Here is a 24,134-nt window from a genome sequence, read left to right on the forward strand (position 1 = left end):
TTACAATGTTGACATTTTATCTCTTCCTTTTCAGATTGCTGAACTCCAACACATTTACTGTCATACGTGATGAAGCCTTTGCTGGTCTTTTCCACCTGGAGTACTTGTAAGTTATACACCAATATTTCCAGCTCATATTGTCATTTACAGATACAGATGTCTTGCTTGTTCGTCCCTTGTACAATAAAAAAACACAAATCTAATATTGAGTGGTGCGGGCGTGTAGAGGGAGTGCTTATGAGGCTTCGACTGGCAAAATTAACCTTTGCTGGCTTTCATATCATAGTAGGTTTTGTTCCACAGTGGTTGCAGATCCTCCCTTTTCCAATAGCAACTACACATAGCAATAAAAAGCTTTTTGGGTGAAAATCATAAAGCTTAAAGTATCAAAGTCTTTAAATGCCAAGAGAATTCTCATGTGGCTAGCTCCTTATACACTATTATTGTTATTACTATTGTTTGTTTTAATACCAAGCACAATAATATTGTGTTGTGCTCGGTTAACATTCATATTTCTAAACAATATATTATATTCATGTATTTTTTCAGTGTCATTGCCCAAAATAAAACAGGATCACATCACTTTGTATGGCTCACCTTTAGAAAAAATAAGCTCCCCTAAACACATCGGTGTATATGATAGTCTGTTTCTTTAATGCAGAGCTCCGTGCTGGAGTTTAAAATGTGGAGACGAGTTGGTGAATGTTTACAGTGCATAGGAGCAGAAAAACTAGCAGTCAGGGTTTTCTTAGGTCTTTTTCAGGGGTTTTTGACTGAATGTATATACATTTAAAACATATTTTTTAAATAAGTTATGAAGCAAAGCAGTAGTCATTAAAGTGTGGAAACCATTTAATATATTTAACCAGAGACATTGCATATAGTGATTAATCTTAAGCCAGAGGACGTTCTCGTGTTGGTTTGAAGCAGTCATCACAATGCTGGTGGAATTGACAAGGTCATTGGCCACTACTAATGGTCTGCCATTAGACTATGCATGTAGTGTATGGTACAAAGTGATCATTGTCAAATTTAGTATTGTATCCTGGTACCACCAGTCGATAAGTACCCTTGAGTTTTTTTATGTTTTTGCACTTTTGTATATTTCTGTTATGTGTATTTTTCTATGGGCTATAAGTCATTAAGCACCCTTCACTTCATCAGTTTGTACGCGTGCATTTCTGTATTGCTTGACTTTACACCCTTTTATATATTTCTTGTTCTGCTTGATATGCGGCCACTTGAGTCCACATGTTTTAATATTATGTATTAAAAACATGTATTGCAATGTATTTGAGTCTGTTTTGGGTTGTTGCCGCTTGCTCAACTTGATATATGCTTTGACATTTAATGTGCTTATGTGTTTAACATTTACTTTGTCATCGTGAGACACCACCCTCTGTTGTCTAAGGTCAATGAGTAGTGCATACTCGTTTAATTAGAAACCGTGGTGAAATCAGATTTTGCCATTACCTGCCTCTACAATTCTTTGGAGCAGCACCCCACTTCTCATTACATCTCTGCACCACGCTTTGTTACATCCTTGCTCCTACTCTCCCCCATAATTGACACTCCCCCATGTCACCCTATGTCACCGACCAGCTCCTTTCCACTTCAGAGTAGCACTGTGTCCTTACACAGGCTTACCCTATTTATTTATTTTATTTATTGGGCCTCATTACACGGTAGGCGGTAGGGATTTACCGGTAAAATACCAGTACCGGTAAATCCCTGCCGCCTTACTACGAGGTCCCTTAGCGGGTTGGAGCTTTAACGCCTGCTTTTTGCAGGCGTTAAAAACCAACCCGCTAAGGGACCTCGGAGCTAATTACGGCACCGCAAAATTGCCCCGGTGCCATAATTAGCGCCTTCCCCATTCCCATAGAGCCCTATGGGGCAGAAATGGGAATGGGGAAGGGCAATGGCGGAAGGGGGATTTACCGCCCCTCCAACCTTGGGATGGGGCGGTAAATCCCCTTTCCGCCAAGGCGGTGCCGGTATTCTAATAGCGCCATGGCTCACCGCCTACCGTGTAATGAGGCCCATTGTTTCCATTTGTAAAGCACCTAAGCCCTAAGGCATCAGGGAGCTGTTGCATACCAGTTACACTTATAAAAAAAGCTTTTGAAACAATAACAAGTTACACTTAAATGTCAGTGATCATCAGTGTAATGACCATAACTTGCAGTAGTTAGGCAAAGAGCCAGGTTTTCAGGGTTTTGCAGAATTGCCCAGTAAGATTCCTGTGTTCTGAGGTTGGTTGGCATGGCATTCCATTGGTGAGCTGCAACTTCGGGAAAGTTTGCTCCTTCGCCTTTTACTCTTTTTACTCTTCGGGTAGTTAATTTGCCATTGTGTAGTGATCTTGTTGGGCTGTTTGATTGTACTTTCTTGATTTTTTTGTGCCAGATAGTGTGGGGCTGTTTTTCTCGGGCATTTATGAGCATTTGTAAGGATTTTGAATATGATCCCTTGTTTGATAGGCAGCAAGTGGGCTTGTTTTCTTGCTGTTGCGATGTCTCCTCTTTGGAAGGTTGAGGGCTGTTCTCAGGGCATTGTCCTGTATTATTTGCAGCTTATTCAAGTTCTGTGTAGAGCTTCCTGCAAAAGGGCATTGCAATAGTCTAGTTTAGCGCTGGTTATTGCTCTAGCAATGGTTAGGCAGCTCTCTGTGGTTAGAAATTGCCTTGCCGCATTGATCAGGGTTGTGTATAGTTTGTTTAGCATGATGGAGTTATTGTCATAAGAATCTGATTGCGGGAGGAGGACTTAGTGTATTGTGCACGTAGTTGGTGTATGTGGTGTCTAGGTCATCAAGTAGGTCAAATAATGGTTTCGTGAAAATGTTGTATAGTGATGGTGACATGCGGGATCCCTGTGGTACCCTGCACGATAGGGGTCGGTGCAGCATTTGAGGTTCCTGAGAAGACTCATTATTTTCCCTTCACAAAAGGATGCAATCCAATTGGTAGCTTCTGTTGAAAAGTTAACAGAGGACGCGAGGTAGTGGCAGTGAGTTTTGTGGTTGATGATGTCAAAGGCTACAAAAGAAATCTAGTATGAGTAGGAGGGCTGTTTTGCCCTCAACTTTGATAGAGTCTATTTGTGTTTTGAGCTCTAGAAGAGCTGATTCAGTACTGTGACCTGGTCTGAATCCTGATTGTCGCATGCCCAGAATGAGATTTGATTCTAGATAGACTTGTAACTGATTGTAAGAAGCTTTATCCAAGATTTTGAGTAGAAAAGGTACAGTGGTGATTGGGCGGTAGTTGTTGGGTAATGCAGGGTCTAGTGATGACTTTTTTGGTACGGGGAGGACCCATGCTTCTTTGAGGTTGGTGGGTACTGTGTTGGTGGTGAACAAGGCATTAATGAATTTTGCGATGAAAGGGACCAAGCCAGGGGTACTGTCTTTGATGATGGTGGCTGGGCAGATGTCACCTAGACATCGTGAGGATTTCAGATTTTTAATGATGTTGGTAGTTTCCACTTCTGAGATTGTTCTGAATTGGAAGGGCTTGGAGCTGAATAAATTTGGCTAGGGCTGGTGGGAGGCTCTGGTTAGTTGGACTATGATTTAAGTCAATTTTATACTGTAGGAGGCAAATTTTGTTTCTCATGGCACACCAGGATTCATCTTTGAGGATGATGGAGGGTGGTGATGTGCGAGTTTCGAGCTCTCTTAGAATTTTGAATAACTCCTGAGAGTTAGAGTTTGCTCTAGTGATCATGGCATTGTATGTTTCTGCTTTAGCTTTGATGATTGCTTGTTTGTATTCTTTGGCGAGATTAGTAAATGAAAGTTTCGAGTCAGCTGATGGGTTTTTCCTCCATAGATATTCTGCTTGCCTCTTCTTGGATCACAGTACTATAAGCAATAATAATAATAATAATAATAATGTGTCTCAGTGAACCAAGAGTTGCGGAAGTATTTGGGCTTGGGCTTTCTGGGTATGAGAGGTGCTATGATGTTGATAGCTTTAGTGAGCATACTAGAGTATAGATCTGCTAGTCTTTGCGGGTCAGTTGTACCGATGTTTTCCCTATGCAGTGGTATTAGGAAGGGAGATAGTGTGTCTCTAGTGATCTTGATGCTGCGGGCCCAGTTGGAGGGTATGGCGGGGGTTTAGGGGTGGTTTAGACGCGGGGAGACTAAACATGATGAGACAGTGATCCGACCAGGGGACGGGTTTGTTGAAGGTGATGGTTATCTGGTTGTTGAGGTCGGCTACCCAGTCCAGGGTTCTACCTTTGGTGTGGGCAGAAACCTGGTGTTGAAATCCTAGGTTGGTAAGTGCATTGGCGATACTTGAAGAGGTGTTGTTGGAATTGTTGTGGTGGCCTAGATTTAAGTCACTCAGGAGAATGACTCTAGATGTGGGTTTGACATTCTCACCTAGAAGATAACGGAGGTTGTCTTTGAAATTGGGCATAGTAGAAGGTTGGCGATAGATGACATGTAAGGTCTGATGGTGCTGTGACCAGTTTGGCAATGAGGCATTCATAGTTACCTTTAGAAGCCATATTGGAGAGTCCGATAAGAAGGATTTCTCTATGGACAAGAGCAACTCTGCCCCCTTGTGCGTTTGTTCTGTCGCATCTAATGATTGTGTAGTCTTCCAGTAGTGCGAGGGATCATGCTGCTCCTGGGGCTTCATGGAGCCAGGTTTCTGTAATGGCTAGGAGGTCTAGCTTGAGGTTGGATATTAAATCGTTGATGTCAATAGCGTGTGCTTGTAGAGACCTAGCATTGATTAGGGCTGTGTTAGGCAAGATTGTATGCAGTACTCTGTGGGAGACTACACCCGCCTTGTCCTCTTGGCAGTAGTTAACCCAGCCTTTGGTAAAAGCATGTACTATACAAGTTGGTAGAGGGACTGATCAGCCAGGCTTATCTCAAGAGGGGTCAATATGAGCTGTAGGGTTATTACACAGATATTAACAATGACAAGTATCCAAATAAATACACTAAAGGTTTCTTGATTAAAACATTATTTGTCAGTTGAATAAACCTTCTTTAGAGGGGAGCAATATATATGTAACACAACACTATACTTCAAACTACACCCTCGCAGTTTCTTTAAATCAGTAAATATCCCTTTGGGATGGCACACAGATTCTTCGTACACCCTGAGGTGACTTAAATAACTAAGGCACTGTGGACATTAATATATCACTGGTACATTTAGAGCAATACTGAGGTTATTGTCGAAAGGAGAAGATGAGGGAATAAAACAATGGTTAACAAATATTCTTAAGCAGGTAAGTACTTTTTGAACCCTCCAATGCAAAGTAAATTAACCCTTTCCTGGGGAAAAGGCAAAGCACAAAGTCAGAGGTAGAAAAGTCTTTCAGGGAGCTTGGGCAGTCAATGTTAGTTGAGCAAATGTCTAGGTGAGCTGGAGCACTTCTTGCAGGTAGGTAAAAAGTCTTGCACAATGTTTGTAGAAGTCTTTGTATACAAATTAAATCACTTTAGGGCCACAAGCTGGGAGGTGTGTGAGGGGCAAAGCTGCAAGCAACTCTGCAAAGCAACCAAGACCAGTCTCAACTGAGAACTATCAAGGCTACACAACAAGAGGTAAGTCCCCTTAGTTTTACAGTACTGTTGGTTAGAAGAAATGGGTTCCAGCTGGCTCCTGTTCCCGTGTAGGTCTGCAGATCCTGTTGTTCCTGGGCCTCAGTCGTGGGGACAAGAGGGTTGACGTCTGGGGACTCCTGCACTACGAATTGAAGGTTGGTGGCAGCAATTGGCAAACTTCAGATCAGCAGCACTTTGCAGGTTCAGCTTCTCATGACCCTTGCAAATAGCACCACCGCGGGTCAGTCCTACCTCCTGGGAGTCCGGAGGATCTTCCTGGAGCTCGGGTCCGACTTAAAGACACTCAATTGATTTTGGTGTTCCTCTCCCTGGCAATCGGTTCCTGCAGCAGCAATGGAAGTACAGCCAGCTCTGAAAGGATTTCCAGATGAGCTGTCTCGGGGTCGATTGGTCCAACCAACCCAAGGGAAGAAGTCGTCCTTTGCAGGGCTTTTCTAGTCGAGGCGAATTTGGAGTATCAGCACAGCAGAAGGGCTTCACCGGGCAAACCAATGGTCCAGAAATTGCAGAAGGCCTCTCTTCCGAGTTCTTCTTCCTATTCCTTTGTCCAGTGGTCTACTCTGCCTTCCAAGCAGAAAGTGTCACCTTTTATGCAGGTTTCTCCCATTCATTCGTAGCCTAGCTGTCAATCACACAGCAGGGTGGCTGTCTGCCAAGCACAGCCAGCCAGCCAATCATCTTTGGGTGCATTCCTTTAACCAAGGGGATTAAGCGCAGGAAGTTTCGGGCACCTCCCTCACTTCCTGCCCCTGCCAGACACGCTGGAGCCAGAGCCAGACTTCACCAGTGAATCCTGCTAAAGACAAAACAAAGGGGCCAAAACTGGTTTGGCGCGCAGAGTAAATTTCAAGAAGGACCTTGCCAACAAGAAATGGCAAAAAAAGAAGACAGGACCATTTTGGCTGCAATTGCAGCCCGTGGTAGAAACACACAGTGGTAGGAAAAAGTTAACCACTGCCACCAGCCATTAATTGTTCAAAAGGGTAACATAAAAATGTCACATGAGAAACTAGACTTACAAAGATACTAAGTAACCCCTCAAGCACCCTACTGTAAGATAGTGTGTGCTGGGTCTAGAAAGTTACAAAATGTAAGTAAAGTCAATTTCACTTCACTGCTCTTGGAAAACGTAGTTTCACCAAGAGAATGTATTTAAACCTTTGGGAAATCTAAGAGACTTCCCTGTGCCACTGCACTGAAGGTGGTGTGTCTCACAATGTAAAGATGATGCCTATGGAGTTTGTCAGACTCCAAAGTCAAAAGAAACACAGAGTCCAAATCACAGAAAATTACATGAGTGGGAAAAGTTCTCACCCTCTCCAGGTTAGAAATTAAAAGTCCTAAAGTCCAGCAAAAAGAGCTGGGGGTCTCTAAGGTAGAAGGGAATTAGCACATTTCTGAGAATTCTCCCTAGAAGGCTGCATGTAGCATGTGGTTTGTTTTGAATAGGTTGTTTTTGTATATGTGATGTTGGTCAGGTTGAAGGCTGGAAGAGGCATCATTGGCCAGAGGGTATGTCTCTGTGGAAGGAATGGTGGTTGGGCTGGTTTTTTTTGGCGGGTTGATGTTTACGGTGGTTAGGGGGGGTGGGAGGCTGCCTGGTTTTAGCCAGGGTCTTGAGGGTGATTGTGTGGACCTTAGGGTGTTGTGGAGTGACTATATAGGTGTGTAGTGGATGGATTTACACAAGCACAGAAAAGGGATAAAACAAGGGCTTTATTATAACTAGATACTTAAATAAGAACTATAAGGAGGAGTGGATGTGAGCCCCACCGGACTCCGGCTGTGCAGTTCAGTTTATGTTCAACTCACTGCCAGAGTTCCATAGCACTCGCACACCAAGTTACGTAGTGTGCTCGCAAATATGAGAACCCTGACAAGCTCACAGCTCGTGTTACAGCAGGGACTGGATACTACAAGGTGGCAGAGCTTGTATGGGTGTGTTCACCCAGATGCTCATTTCTTTTCGCCGTAAGCACAGGAAGGTGTGTAGGGGTGACTGGCGGTTCTTGAGCAGTCTGCAATTCCTTTGCAATAATAGAGGCTGAGAGGGAGCGTTTACCATAGTGTTACTGGCCTGGCTTTTGCTTATCAATTGTTACATTAGTTGCAGCATTTGTCACAGTAGACCACCAGACAATCTCCAGCAATTTACATTTCTGCATGGGAATCAGCAATATCATCCTCAGCTGATTCAAATCATGCCTAGCTAATCGCCCCCAATTTGTAGAAATGGTTTCCTCCAGATCACCAACTCTGTCCATATTCTGTAGAGTCCTGCAAGGATCCATTCTCACTGCTTGGAATCCTCCTTGCTCCATACAACATCCACATCCACCAATACGCAGATGACACAAAGCTACACCTCAAGATATCCTATAATAAAGATATGCACAAGCTCAAGGCCTGCCTCTCGGTGATCCAGTCGTTGATATCCGGTGCTTATCGGAAGATCTATCCTTCCAAGAAAACTGAATTATTACTGCTTACCAACAACAACAAACAACCAGACATCCAGACCTGACTCTCTGCTATGTACCTCGAGGGCTTCTCACCCAATCTGGCCACCTGCGCCAAGTCTTTTGGGTTCAACATCGACAGACACCTCTGGTTCAAACAGCACACAGCAAGGAAGACACAAACAGCTTGGTACCAACTTTCTCTCCTGTGAAAAATAAAACCTTTCATCTCAGAAAACAACTTCAGATCTGCTGTCCAAGCCTTCGCCTTCTCCCACCTGGATGGAGGCAATGCCCTTTTTGAAAGGCCCACCCTGGTTTGCCTGAAATGTGTCCTGCATGCTATAGTACGACTCATCAAAGGACTCTTCAAATTCGATCACGTCAACCTGACCCTCACTGAACTGCACTGGCTCCCGCTGCAAGCCCGTATCATCTTCAAATTCTTCTGCATCATCTACAGGACTGCCACTCTGAATTCCCCAAGCTACCTCACTGAGAAACACAGCATCTCCGGAGGCCTACGATCCACCAGAAGTAAGGGCATGTCCAGACTTGAACTCTGGTGCAGGAAGGAAAAAAACAGAAGACAGGCCTTTTCCGTCTATGCCCTAAGACTCTGGAATCTACTCCCCATCAACATCTGACTCGCCTACTCACTTCTACATTTCATGAAGAAGCTCAAGACCCTCCTCTTCAAAGAATTGCACCATCCTAACTCCTAGGTCCATACACCGTCATCTCCCCACCTAACCAAAAACTGGGTGATCTGATCCCCACTGTTTTCTTCTCTGCTTACTTGTAGATTAATTGCCAACTATTGCCCTCTCTCCCCTGTTGTTAGATCCCACTACCTTGGTCCTCTGCTCCCTAACCTTATTCTTCCTCCTATGAATGTAAATCGCTTTATTGCTTCCTGAAGCCAGGTTTGTGCGCAATGAATACCCTAATAATAATAACAGTCGCCCTGTTTCGCGTCACAGCAGTGTTCTGCTTCTTGGCAAACCACTGCCTCCTGGGAACAGGTGGCAGCTTGAGTCTTGAGCTCTCCAGGCTAGTTTGTCTGCTAAACAATGATTGTGTACCAGCACTACTTCTTTTGAGCTTAATGCTCAAAGATATAGAAATGGAGAACTTTAACCCAAAAGACCTTTCCAACCCTGACATGTTTTGAGGACAGCAGTCAGGTCTTGAATGAAACAGTAAGTCATGTGCCACTTTGAGGAGTGCCTTAAATGGGGAAAATCTACACAGCCTTGAACTGAGAACATACAACAGTGAGGACCTTTTTTTAAAAAAAATACTGCATTTCATAAAATACCATAATTAAATTTACTAATCTCATTTTCATTTGAATTCCCTCGCTTGTCGCATCACTCACTGTCATGGGGTCTTTGCCCACATTACGACACTGAAGGATGTAAGCAGGAAGTAGAATCTTGATAATAACATATATTCTGATATATCTAAGGTAAGGGACACATATGAGCCATTATAGTGCCAACCTCAAGCATACAGCATATGATTAAGAGGAATCCTTTAAACCACTGTTTCCACATTTAATTTGGATTTTCCTACACATATGAAAGTTGTAATGCCAGGCAAGGTGGAACGCTCGCCAGACAGTGAGCTGGATATATAAAGTGCTTCTAGAGTGGATGAGGTCTGGTCAAACCCTGGCCTCCCTAAAATTGGGTTTGATCGTTTTTTTCAAATGAAATCACCTGGAGTCTTTGACACACTGGGCCTCATTACAACCCTGGCGGTAAGTACCGAACATTACTGCCATGGCGTAATCAACGTTTACGCCGTGGGTCGATGGCGTAAAGTGCGGCATATTCCGACCCAACGGGCACGTGCATTACGCCATGGCGTTAATGTAAAGTACGGCATGGCGTAAATGGGGCAAAAACGGCCCTTACTGCCATCGCACGCCGCGCAAGGAGCACTACCGCCACACACACCATAGCGGCGACCGCAATTAGCGGTCACCGTAATTAGCAGTCACCGTAAATAGGCGGAACCGGAAAGAGCGTCATCGCGGCAGAACGGGAAACTGCACGACGGCCATCTTGAAAAACACAATCCATTGCCATCCTCCACAACCATACCTGATCCAACCCTGACACCTATCCACACCCACCACCCACCCAATTAGCCAAGTAAAAATGCCCAAAGCCGTTAAAAAAGCATGTGACCGGCAGCGCCAAGACCGTTTCTCAAGGGAGGAACTAACCATGCTCGCAGAGACTCTGCAAGAAAATGCTGCAGCTGTATTCTCCGCGCAGATGACAAGGCCGGCAATAGCGAAAAAGAAGGCCATATGGGCCCTAGTGGCACAGCGTGTGAGTGCAGTGGGGGCCGTACCCCGCACTGCCCAGCAGTGCAGAAAGCGCTGGGACGACTTGAGGCTCCGTGTCCGAAGCATCCTCTCAGCTAACCGGAACCTAGCCACGTCAACTGGGGGTGGATCCGATTCGCCCATAAAGCTGCAAGCATGGGAGGAAATTTGTGCATCCACCATCGGGATGGAGAGCATCCATGGTGTCGGAGGGATGGAGAGAGGAGCGCCGAACTCAAGAGATGCAGGTAGGTGGCCAGAGCAAGCCATGCTAAACTCAACAAAGTCCCATCATGTGAAGTACCATGTAGCCCCATAGTGCATATGCAACACATCGGCAGGTGTATGTCCACAGACACATCCAGACTCCACCCTGTACACATGCAGCATGCACACCCTAACTGCTGGCACACACATACCACCATGCTACCTCCACACAAAAGGCACAAAACCTGTATGCCCCTGCCTGAAATGTGCTGCATGTACCCACTGTATAGATGTCATCCCTCACAATGCACGGCCAATGTCCGCGGACCCATCAATAACACTATCCCTCCTTTGCTCCACCACAGGATCTGACACAGACCTCCAGGAAGAGGACAACACTGCATCCAGATCCACCAAGAGGGCCAGGCCACAGGCATCCACCTCAGTCGTCCTGAAGGAAACACACCAGCAGCCGCAAACCCTGCCTGGGGAATAGGACAGGCAAGTGCCAGCCCCCACAACAGCAAACACAGACCCAGCAGCAGCACCGCACATGTCACTAGTCGTGCCCACTGAAGGGACAGGCTCTGCTGCAAGCAGCACCCTGGGTGAAATCGCTGCCATAGCGGCAACCTCCGACAGTGAGGCAGGCAGCATCGAGGTCATCGATGAGGGAAGGCCCACTGCCCAGCCACATTCCCCCTGCACATCCCTAAGCCCCCTGCAGGCGGATGCCACACAGGGGCAGTCGGAGGACGAGGATTGGCCAGCCACCCCATCCCCCCCAGCCTGAGGTGAGCAGCCCAATGGACATGCAAATGCCACTGGGCATGGGCCAGCGGAACCAGCAGACACTTGAGGATATAGTTACCCGCCAGCAGCAGCTATCCGCCCTCCTCAACGAACATGTTGCACAGTGTGGGGTGCCAAGGGATGGCATGGAGAGTTTGGCAGACCGAGTCACAGCTGCCATAGGTCCTCCACAAAGGACATATGCACGGAACTCGCGGCTGTGCGCAATGTCCACATAGAACTTGTCCAGACCATCAGGGACATGCGTCCGGATGTGCAGGCCGGACCGTCCTCATCAGCCAGCTCGGCACAGAGCAGCCCCATCCGCAGATCAGGGCGCAATCTACGCAGCACGGGCAGGGGTGCCCCGGGGGCCAGGGGAGGGGATTCACATTAGTGGCTTGACAGTCGAGCAGGACTACTGCACACCCTGCTGCACAGACACTACCGCACCTTTGTAGGGATTCCAGGGTGGAGGGGGGAGGGGGTGTGTTGGTGTGTTCAGGGGGGAGGGGGAAGGGGGTGTGTTGGGGTGTTCAGGGGGAGGGGGTGTGTTGGGGTGTTCAGGGGGGAGGGGGTGTGTTGGGGTGTTCAGGGAGGAGGGGGGAGGGGGTGTGTTGGGGTGTTCATGGGGGAGGGGGGAGGGGGTGTGTCACGACGTTTCATAGTTTGAATACACTTTTTTCTTTCCCAAAATGAAATGTGTGGACATTTTCATTGCATATGTGTGCTTTATTGGTGTACAGTCCACAGTGTGCATGTCCCAGAGACACACAGTGCCCCAAGTGCAGTCTCCATGTGATTCACACCAGCCGTGTGTGCTAGAAGCAGAGGTCGATGATACTTTGGCGCATTGCACGCCCCTCCTGTGCGTCGCCTCCTCCATGGGGTGCTGCCCCATCGGCGCCCTCCTCATCCTCATCGTCAGGTGGTTGCAGTCCTGCGTCAGGGGGCAGGGGCACATTCCGTCTGACGCACATATTGTGTAGCATGACACATGCCATGACGATCTTTGCCACCTTCTCATGGTGGTACAGGAGTGCCCCACCAGACCTGCTGAGGCTTCGGAACCGTGCCTTCAATAGGCCGAATGTCTGCTCTATGACCACACGAGTACGTGTATGTGCACGGTTGAAGTCCTCCTCGTGCTGGTTCTGCGGGTTCCGGACTGGTGTAAGGAGCCACCTCTTCAGGGGATAGCCTGCATCACCTGTATGTAGGCGAGAATGTATGTGTCAGTCATGTCGTCTGATCAAGAACATGATGTGCCACCATGGCTTGCATCCAACTGTTACTTCGGCTCACTTCTACATGCACTAATTGATTCACACAATGCAACCAGTATATGCTCATGGCTCCCATGGCCTGTTTTGCATGCCATCACCCAATGTATGCAGAGGGATTGAGTGCATTGTGAGTGCCCATCCTCTGTCTCCGTTCTCTGTGTTGCTCACAGCCAGGTGGAGTATGCCTCATTCCCCCCCCCTTCAGCCAGGTGGAGTATGCATCGGTACGTCATTCACCTGCCCACTTCCATGACATTGGACTCACCGAGTAGCCAGGATCTTGGGCCTGTATGTCGCTCCATGTAGCGTGGTATTGTGGAGTTCCTCAGGACCATAGAATCATGGGTTGATCCGGGGAATCGGGCACAACAATGTGTGATGATCTTGTTGGAGTCACAGACCATTTGCACGTTGATTGAGTGGAACTGTTTCCGGTTGCGGTACGGTACCTCCATGGCACGTGGAACCACCAATTCCACATGGGTGCAGTCGATGGCACCAATGCAACCAGGTATGCCGGCTAGGGCATGGAAACCCACTTTGGTGTTTGCAATGTCCTGGGCAGTCCGTGGTAATGAGATGTGGTCGTCTGTGTGCTGAGGAGGGCATTGAGCACTTGGATGAGTGTTCGTGAGAATAATGGTTGTGAAATGCCATGCAAGTGCCCCACTGTGTGCTGGTAGGTGCCTGTGGCCAGGAAGTGGAGTACAGACACTACCTTTAGTAGGGGGGGGGGTGGCGGTTGGAGTTTCTATCATGCTGACGATGTCGTTGTGTATCATGTCTACGATGGCGGTGATGGTGTCCCGGTCCATACGGTACAGGGTGTGGATCTGCTCAGCAGTGAGGTTGAATGGATTGGCTCTGATGCGTGGGATTGGGGGCTGCCTGCGTGGTGGCACTGGCTGGGCCTGCCTTGCCCTCCTTCTCCTCCTGCGTCTCCTCTGTGCAGCCTGTTGTTGTTGTTGTTGTTGTTGTAGTAGTAGCACTTGCATTGCTATCAGGTCCTCCAGCCCCAACATTGCTAGTCGTATTGGTATCATTGTCGAGTGTGAATGGGTGTGGGAAGGGGTGGGGTGTGCTCTTTTTGTACTTCCTGAGTCTGTATTGCCTTCACCTGTGCTGTTTCTGTGCACCTGTGGCAGCTGCATTCACTTTACATGGCCCTTTACGGTTGGTTCGCGATGGCGTAATTAGCACCATGGCGGTAAGGTTCTTAACGGGCTGGGTGATGGCGTTAGGTGCATGTCCGCTTGGGTCGGCATTTGCGTACCTTTCCGCCATGGTGCTAAGTACGGTGTGGCCGGTCGCGTGCGCGCACCCTTAGCGCAGTTAGCGGTGGCGTTAACTACGATGCCGCTAATGGCATCGTAGTTAACGGTCACGGGTCATGATCGGACCTGGCGGAAAACGATGGCGGTAACCATTTACCGCCATCGTTTTTCACTTAGCGCCAGGGTCATAATGAGGCCCTGATTTTCAATGGTAAAGCCAGCCGATTTCCATGTTCCGAGACCTCTCTGCTAAAGTGATAACCAAAATAAATTCTTCTCATAAGCCTCATAAACTGGTCTTCGAGCTTCAAATCAAAACAAGACTTTCTGCTCCATTCCCCTGCCGTGTGAACTGGATACTCAAACTCGGATGATGAAGCCCCTTACATTCTAGACAAGTTGAAGAAAGCAACATAACCCATCTACCCAGCTAAACTGAGCATTTGAAATATAGTGCTTTCAGACAGACAAACATTTCTTTCTAATTATTATTGCATTATCACTTACTGGAATACTGCCAGCTCATCAGACTTTGTTTTAGTGTGTCCTTTGCTATAGGTATTTGTTTGGAGTCAGTGGCGGCTCTTAAGTGGGATCCTGTGTTAGGGTAGTTTTCCTAAAGTTCTACTGGTAGTAAGACTTTAGTAAACTATCCCAGCGGTTTGTAGTAGATCTCCAACTCGTAGTATCAGTCTGTACTAACTATGGACCTTGGTAGAGTCGCAGAGCAGTCAGGGTTATCTTAAGAGGAAGAAGCGAGCTGTAGGTAAGTACACTGAACTCTAGCTAGACATGCACATCAAAGAAACTCTTACACTTATAATTTATATAAAATTATGTATTTATTATAATTACACCGGAATCACTTGAAATACTTTAGACAGTTACGCTAGAACACTTCGGAATACTTGAGAATACACTTCAAAGGGCACCTTCACTTTTGTGTTTGTTCGTGGTTACATTTGTAGCAATGTTAGAAAGGGAAAGGGCAATTGTATCGTATTATCAGTTATTACGCGCACCTGCAGTTTTTAACAGTTCATACAGTAATACATTTACTCTGCAAACACATATAGTAAAGCCACTTAAAGGGAGGAAAATGGTTAGTTAGTGTAATATTAGCTTTGTTCAAGGTTCTAGAGAGGGTTTCCTCACCCAACAAGTCTTTTAAGTCCAAAAACGCAACCCTAGCTAAAGGCAGTTCGGAGAGGGCTCAAAGTCTTGATAAGCAGCAGAATGCAAAGAGTTCCTGTGGATTTCTTACAGTCTCTAGTGTTATAGAAGCAGCAAGTTGACAACTAACAAGGGAGACCTGTTAAGGACTCGATGAAGGTACACAAGCAGCGGCTTGAGTTGGAGGTAGGGGGTGACCCTGGAGACCTCTATGTGCACTCCAATGCTCTGGAGAGACTTCTTGCAATCAGGTAAGCAATACCTTTTTCCTCACAGTACCGTAGGTTAGAGGAAAATGTTTGTGCTGGATACTCTGCGATGTTGCAGCTCTCAACCCGATATCCAGATTCCTTGGTCTGATGACTGAAGGTAGGTCAATGAACGGGTTCTCTCAGCAGCAGTTTTGAGGTAGGACCTGTAGCACGACTCAGCAACTTCTTGATTCACTCTGGGGATTTGGCGCCTTTTCTGCAACCCCAACAAAGGACATGGAATCGCCCAGTCAATCTTCTTTGCTTCCTGTAGTCACACATTCTGAGTTGGATCGGATCTCTGGAGTGTCCTTACGGGTTCAGCAAAGATTTGGACGGATTCAGCCTTTCCACGATGATGCACTCACAATGGGCAACAGGTCTCCTGGTATTGGGGTTCCGCAGCTCTGGAAACTCCTAGGACCTCGGGAGATGACTCAATTCAAAGTTCGTCTTGGGAATGGTTGTTCCTACCAGCCAAAGGGAAGGAGTCGTCCTCTTCAGAGCTCATCTGTCGCACAGCAAATGGGGCCAGGACAGCAGTGGCTGCTTCACAGTGTTGCAAAGGATCTGCAGGTGGCTCTGGTCGTCATCTTCTTCTGTTGTGGTCGACTTGCTTTTCACTCCAGAAGGCTCACCTTTCATACAGTTCCAGCACACAGGCCTCTGCAAAGGAAATAGTTAATTGCTTTAAATATCTGGGCTCAATTATTTATGCCACAAAAGGGAAGGTGGGACCCGTGAGTGACCTCAAAACAGAATTTCTAGCAGCAGCTTCCCAGTTGACGCAATTTGACTACAAATTCGGGAGATATTCGGCACTACCAATAATGAAATTATATAGACAAAAATGCTTCTAGGGTTAATTTCTGGTGCTCAAAGTTATGATATTGGTATTCCATGGTCAAAATTGGAAGCATCAATGTGGAAAATGGTGCTTCGTCTCCCGAATTCAGTGCCATTGGCAGGTATTCCTCATGAGCTGGCTCAAATCCCAGTTGAGACCTATATTATTTGGGGACTACTGCAAATATTTGAGAATATAGTGGTGCTTCCTCCTGCATCCTTCTTTGCCCACCTTAATTAAATGCTTGGCAAAGGGACATGTAGAGTATTGGATCAATGCGGTCAATCGCATAGATCAATGGGGTAAATGCACAACTTAAGGAGATCCAGCTGAAGCCTGAGAGGGGCAGGGAGACCATTCCAGAGGGAGACATCTTGTGGAGGAGAGAGATCTACCCCCACTCTTTGCTTAGAGAAGCGTCTGATCTGCAGAGAGTTGGAGCTAGAAGACCGAAAGGGCTCTAGCGGGAGGGTATTTAGGGAGAGAGAGTTGGATGTGGTGGGGTCCCAGACCCCAGAAAGCCTTGTGGATGATGAAGAATTTGAACTTGATTCTAGTAGCAACCGGGAGCCGGTGGAGATATTTTAGCTCTGGAGAGATGCGGTCCCTGGGCTTGGGGCCAAGGATAAGTCTTGCAGTACTATTCTGGATTAGTTAAAGGGGGTAAAGGGAGGAGAAAGGAAGACTTAGGAAAAGGCTGTTGCAGTAGTCCAGCCTAGAGAGGACCAGAACTCTGCAGACATTGAGTTTCTGGGCAAAGGTGAGGAAAGGGAGAATGCCTCTGATGAGTTGCAGCTGATAGTGGGCCTTCTTGGCAAGGTCCGCAATGTGAGGAGAGAAGGAGAGAGGAGTTAAGGATGACACCAAGCCTTTTTGCCTCACAAGAGGTTGAGGGGGGGACCCATAGAGGGCAGCCAGAGGGTAGGAGGGAGCTAGGATCCCAATGAGCAGGATCTCAGTCTTACTGGCATTAAGGCAGAGATCATTGGCAGCACACCATGACTGAATAGCAGTCAGACAGTCAGGAATGGGAGAGGAGGAAGAGGATGCAGTGGAGAGTAGTTTGAAGGAGAGCTGCATGTCGTCGGCATAGCATTGGAACTGAGGTGAGAAGGAGGAGATCAGGTGGGCCAGATGGGCAAGGTAGATGTTTAAGAGCCACAGCGAGATTATAGAGCCTTGAGGGACTCTACAGGTGGAGAGTGATAGGGGAGAGAAAAGTGCCCAGTTAAACCTCGGAGAGAAATGAGGACAACCAGTCCAGTGCCAGGCCCATGATGCCAAGGGTGTCATGGAGTCGATTCGTCAGCGTGCCATGATTGACCGTGTCAAAGGCAGAGGAAAGATCCAGAACAATAAGAATAGATGGAGAGTTTGGAATTGAGATTAGAGAGCAAGTCTTCACGAGTGTTCAGGATATAAGTTTTGAAGCCTCTGGCTGCTCTGACACCAGACTGGTGATCGTGGAGACAACCAGCAGATTCAGTGTGTGTTGGATTAGTTGGGAGATGACTAGCTTCTCCATGACTTTGCCCAGGAAGGGGATAATGGAGATAGGGCAGTAGATAGCCGGGCAGGAGGGGTCGGCAGAGGCCTTTTTGAGGAGAGGATGCACAAGGGAGTGCTTGAGGGGTAGCGGGAAGGAGCCAGTGGCAAAGGAGTGATTACAGAAATCGGCCAAGGCTGTCACAAGGGAGGCAATGTCTTCCTTGATAGTTGTAGAGGAGCAGGGGAGGGTCTGTTTGGAGAAGACTTTCATAGAGAGGACTTGTCTAGATGTAAAACCAAAATATGTTAACTGTACTGCAAATGAGATAAGACCAACAGACACAGATGAGCCTAAACAACAGAGTTTATTTGCTTCAAGTGGTCCCAGTTTTATCTAGCAATAGCTGTGCAGAAGTGAGGTTCTGCTGCGAAATGCCATGTCATAGATAGTTTACAGCTCCATGCTACGTGTAGGGTTTTTTGTGAATACATACATACATTTTGTCAGTGAATTCATGCTTGTACATTCTAACTTTCTGACCTTACAAGACAGTTTGTTTCAGATAACCCTTTCCTGGGGCAAAAAAACAGAACATCTCCTGTATAATAAACTATTCTTATTATTAGTATGTTCATTTTTGACACCCATGCAATTAACACGGCAGATGAAAGTATTTGATTGTGCTTGGTCCAGCCTGTGCAAAATCCAAGGCTGTAATAACAATGAGCTTATTTCTTTGCAACAACATTCTCAGCACTCTTTTGCGGCGATTCTTTGTAGCTCCAAATAGGAGTTTTTGCAAGATGCAGTGAGTGTATGAAACAAAATGGTGGCGCTTAAGGCTAACCTGAATAAATGCATTTTCACAAACCCTCCTTTTAGCCTAAGCTAACCCATTTTTTTTATACATCATCAATTGCATGTATATCGATATTCATACATTTCTAAATTTCCATATCCATATTTAGTGCATTTGTCACATTCCCAGGGGGCAAGTGCTCCGGTTGTAAGTGTTCCAGAGCTCTTGACCAGCACTGGCATAGGATAGATCCTAAAGTAGGTAAGTATTGTATGCAGCTGCAACAGCAGCAGAGAATGGCAACAGCGATCATAGCAAGGATAGAAAGTGTTTCCACCCCCATGTGGTAAACAAATTCAAAGCCCAAGTACCGTTGTCCCAGCTAGCTTTGTTAACATGAATTTTGGACCCCAATCTGTGTAGCCTCTTAATAGCCTGAAACACCGTAGGGAAATAGTCTACTATGTAAATGAAGCAAGATGACCCAACCATTTTGCAAACCCCTGCTCTTTCAGCTAACATTGTGTCCAATGGCATCCTATTCTGAAGTTCAACAAGCCTAATAGCTCTCTGTTCTAATGTCATATTGAATAGTATATCTGGCATCTCATTAATGGTTCTTTCTAACACTTGTGCCAACTTTCTGATGTCTCAGGAGTTTATCGCCGGGCCCCAAAAGGGTGCTAATGCTTTTGACACATCCCCTAATATGTGGCCAGTTGTATCATCATCGATATCCCTCCTAGGGCAGTGTTTGAATATTTCTAAAGTTTATGTCAAGTAAGCCCCTGGTAACAGTATCCCCAAGAAACATGTTCCTTTCCAATCTTTGGGTAACCTTGGATATACTTACTTGCGACAAAGTAAATGTATCCCCCTAAGGGCAAGGGCCTTATTTTGTTCCCCAAAACCTATGTATTCATATATTTGTCATATGTACCCATGTACCTAGAACCTTCCTTACTTAGACAAAATGGTACCGTGGCAGGATTATTATTAATTGTGTATGCTGGATGAGTTGCTTCCCTATTCCCTACTGGTGACATTCAACATTATATAATTGATTGGTATGGCCTAGAATTCCTGTACGAGCGTTTTGTAGAGGCAGTTTTGGTAGTGCTCCTGTTAGCAAACACAGAGCATACCAAAGGTAGTATCACCTGCTGATCAAAACTATTTATATTTGTCCCATCAAAGTTACCCGTGGGACTGTAATTCCATCTACCAAAAAACATGGCCCTAAAGGATGCATATCAAGCAGTGGACAATGGGAGAGGATATATGTACCATCCTAACCCTTTCTCACTGTGTTGTCGAAGGTGGAAGCATACCCAACAATTGGTTTTGTTCAGTATTGCATGAGTGTCATTCATTATTCTTATGAAGGTGTTATTGAGCTATCCGTCTCGGTGTTCAAGATCAAGTGGACGAAGTGTGTATGATACTGTATTTCAGTATCCGTTAAGAAGCCTCACTGATACAGGCTTTATAAGGTCATCCATGGTTGGTACCTGACCCCGTTGCTTATCTTGCTTGGAGTCTTCTTTTGCCTGCCCCCCTCTACCTCAAGGCGTCTTTGGGGGGTATGGAGGGAAAATCATTGGTTTCTTGTGGGTGCAGTACTAAAAAATACCTCACTTTCCTACTTGCAAGAAGTCCTTCCCTATCTATTTCCATGGTCGAAGATTGTATCTGGTCACCCCAGGCACAGAGTGATCCTCGAGCATTGTGTCGATGGTTGGCAAAGGTGCAACGTCTGGCTGCTTACAATTTGGGTTAGTGTATTCTCCGTCCCTGAAAGGTGAGTGCTGAGGAACATATTTATGTTCCGAATCAGCTACCCCCCTCCTTTACCCATCCGTCTTAGGGCAAAGGCAAAGGTACACATTTCAGATGTGCTGCATGTATCTAGTTCTTTTTCCCCCTTCTACACGCACATCAGTCTGGGTGGCCAATAGGACCTGGAGTGGCCCCTTCTAGCATGGTTCAAGACTGGATTTCTGCTGGAAGTCTTTCACCAAAAAGTAGTCGGCAGGCCGATTGGTGTGGCCAGGACCCACGTATCGATCAGCCAATGCTTCTCGCACCTGTTGGTGATTCAAACGCAAGTTTTCATTTAATTGGTTACAATAGTCTACCAATAATGGATACTCAATCTCTGACGATTCTTTTGGCCTGGGTATATTCCACACATTAGCAGTTCTCCCATCACAATCTCATATGGCAACAGACCTGTTTTTGCTTGGGCTGTCATTCTCATTGACATTAAGGCTAATGGTAGGGCTTCAGGCCATTTTAGCTGGCTGTGTGCACATATTTTAGCGAACTTGTTCTTTAGGGTACAGTGTCTCTCAACTAAACCCACTGACTGGGTTAGCAGAATTAAATGCCTTTCTTATCTGTAATCCCTCAAACACATGCTTGGTGACTGATGCTACAAAGTGCAAACCATTATCCGACCAGATCACCCTTGGTAAACAAAAATGGGGACAGTACTCTTTTAGTATTACTTTTGCTGTTGGCATTGCAGTGTTATCTTTCAGAGGGAAAGCCTCGACCGATTTACTAAATGCACAAACTACCACTGGAACGTATTTAACATTCTGACATCTTTTAATTTCAATGAAATTAAAGTGTATAACTTCAAAGGGCATGGACAGTGGAAAAAAGCTGCCGTTAGGTACTGGTGTTCCTTTCCCAATGTTTTGTTGTAAACAGATCATGCAATTCTTGACCAGGCGTCTGCTATTTTGGGTATGTTGGAGTTCCTCCATACCGGGTCTATGAGTTTACAAATGCCTTTTGCTCTTACGTGGGCTGGGCCATGGGCCAGAGTCACTATAGCTTGTGCATATGCATTAGGTAACATCCATCTCTGTTTGTCATGGTCAACCCAACAGCCTTCCTCATCTACGCAGGCTGGTCGCAATACCCGCTCTTTGATTTCTTCGGCTGTGGCCTCGGCCTGAATATATTTTACACTAATAATGCTCTCTTCCACCATCCCACTCTCAGCGACCCATCTAGCAGGACCCAATACGTACATTCCAAACTGTAAGTCTGTGACTGTTTGTTTGGCAATTCGGTCTGCGAAAGTATTGCCTTTCCCAATACTAGCAGTGATATTCTGGTGGACTACGCATTTTATTATTGCTAGCTCTATAGGTAATGCTAGTGCTGATAAAAGCTGCACTATCAAGGGACCATTTTGAATCTTGGTTCCATGGGATATCAGAAATCCTCTTTCGGCCCAGTTTCCCAGAATTGTAGGCTACACCCAAGGTGTACTGGCTGTCCGTATAAATATTTACTTTCAAGCCTTGAGACCTCCCAAGCTTGAGCCAGGGCAATTATTTCTGCTACTTGGGCAGAGTTGTAAGGAATCCTCCTGGTTTCTACCACTGTGTCTAGTGTGGTGATTGCATAAGCAGAAGTAGAAGTGCCGTCTGGAAGTTTATTTTTGTTGAAAATGTTATTTTAAATCAAGGCAGGTTGACAAGCATACATCATAAATAGTAGCAAAGACGTGTTAACCCCTAACCCCCTCCCCTCGGGCCCGTCCCCCCCCCCCCTCCACTCCCCTGCCAGGCCTCCGCTCTCCGTGCTCTCCTCTCTGCGGCCCCACGGTTTATGTGTCCCCTTTGGGTTCCTCCCGGGCTCCCAGGGTCCATCGGGCATTGATAGGCTTATAAGTCAGGGCGGGAAGTCTCTGGTCAAATTCCAGTACCGGGCCCCAAATGTTCTGGAACCGGTGAGGGACCCCGGCCTTTGCCGCCGTCACCTTTTCCGCTATCAGTATGTCCCATAGTTTTGTCCACCAATGAGCTAAGCAGGGGCCGTCCGGGGACTTCCAGTGGCGGCCCAGCACCGATTTCCTGACTAAAAGGCATTGGGTCAACAGTTTCGCCCTATTCCCGAAGCGTGGGTAGATCGCCGGGACTGGTACCCCCAGCAGTACAGGGCCTGGCTCCAGTGGAATCGTTGCCCCCGTGATCTGTGTAATTGTCCCCAGGCATTGTCTCCAAAATCGCTGGATTTTCGGGCACACCCACCACATGTGGAAAAAGGAGCCTGGTGGGCACATCCTCTCCAGCAGGAGCGATCCACCCTGGGATTCATGTGATGGAGCCTAAAAGGGGGGGTAGTACCACCTCAGCATGATCTTATATGCACATTCCCTATTGGTGACACAGGAGGACGAGGAGTGTGCTTCGGTCCAAATGTCTAACTATGTTTGGTCTTCTATCGGGTGCCCCAGGTCGGCCTCCCACTGGGCCATGCAGCGGGTTCTCTCAACCAGGAAATCGCCCAAAAAGCGTCAGTAAAAGGTAGATATCCTACCTCGAGGTGGGGGGTCCTTGAGCGATAGTTCCAGTGAAATCGGGGCGCGCGTTGCTGCTTGTAGGATTTGGGGCTGTGAGCACCAGTGGTGCAGCTGTATGTAGGTAAATCTGTCCTTTTCCTGAAGTTGGAACTTCTCCTTGCATCGTTCTAACGTGCATGGCGCGTTCCCCTCGTACATCTGCTCCAGGGTCTCAAGGCCTCCCTTTATCCAGCGTTGAAAATTTCGTGGGTTTGATCCGGGTGAGAAAGCTGGATTGTGGAAAATCGGCGATTGCGGGTTCAGGTCTCTTGGGACGCCCTTACGTTTTAGTGCCCAGTCCCAGACACTCAGGGTGTGTTTGGTTGCCCGCAGGAGGTCTCCCCAATGTGTCCTGAGGGGGGCCGGGATGTGTGGCAGGAATCGCAGGGGTAGGGGCAGCCGTGACTGTTCCAGTTCTACCCATCTAGGGCGGTTTGTGAGTGTTTGCCATGCGTGAACGTGTGCCAATTGGGCCGCCACTCTGTTGGCCTGTAAATCCGGGATTCCGAGCCCTCCAATTTTGGAGGCCCCCAGTAGAGTTTTGTAAGGAATTCTAGGTTTTTTACCACTCCATATGAACTTCACCATTTTCTTCTGCAGGTCTCGAAGGGCTGGTGCGGGGATTACCACTGGGAGGGAGGAGCAGGCATAGAGAAACCTCTGGAGAAGGTTCATTTTGCAGGCTGTTATTCGCCCCATTAAGGAGATCTCCTGGGTCGTCCAACGTCTCAGGTCTCCCTCCAGTTCTTTAAATAGCCGGGGAAAGTTGGTCTGGTACGTTTCTTTTGGGTCCGCCGGGATGTAGACCCTCTGTTTTCCCACTTGATCGGGCTTATCTTGGTCAGTGTCTCCCGCTCCTCCGGGGCGAGGCCAATGTTCAAGGCTGTTGATTTAGCGAAGTTAACTGAAAAGCCGGATACCTCACCGTAGCTGCTTATTTCTGCCAGGGCATGCTTCAGGGAGGAGCGGGGTTCTGAGATTGTTAACAGGACATCGTCAGCATATAAGGCAATTTTGTGTTGGGAGGGGCCGACCTGCAGGCCTGTGATCTGGGCGTTTTGTCTTATTTTCTGGGCAAAGGGCTCCATGGTAAGTGCAAAAAGCAGAGGTGATAATGGGCAGCCCTGCCTCGTACCACAAGACAGCGAGATCGGGGCCCAGATGGATCCGTTGGTCCTCAGAAATGTTTTGGGTCCTTTGTAGTTGGCCAGGATCATTGTCTGAAAAGCTGTTCCAAAGCCAAAGGCCCCC

General features: G+C 47.0%; 1 protein-coding gene across 1 annotated transcript in view; it reads left to right on the forward strand.

Annotated features, from left to right (window-relative positions):
• LGI2 (leucine rich repeat LGI family member 2) overlaps window positions 1–24,134 on the forward strand; it is an 828,935-nt gene that overhangs the window by 148,225 nt on the left and 656,576 nt on the right. Inside the window, exon 3 of the mRNA XM_069631870.1 lies at window positions 35–106. Coding sequence (XP_069487971.1) covers window positions 35–106 — 72 coding nt within the window. The remainder of the gene's footprint in view (window positions 1–34; window positions 107–24,134) is intronic.

Source organism: Ambystoma mexicanum, chromosome 6q (assembly GCF_040938575.1).
Source record: "Ambystoma mexicanum isolate Mex_15411 chromosome 6q, UKY_AmexF1_1, whole genome shotgun sequence".
Lineage (NCBI taxonomy): Eukaryota > Metazoa > Chordata > Amphibia > Caudata > Ambystomatidae > Ambystoma > Ambystoma mexicanum.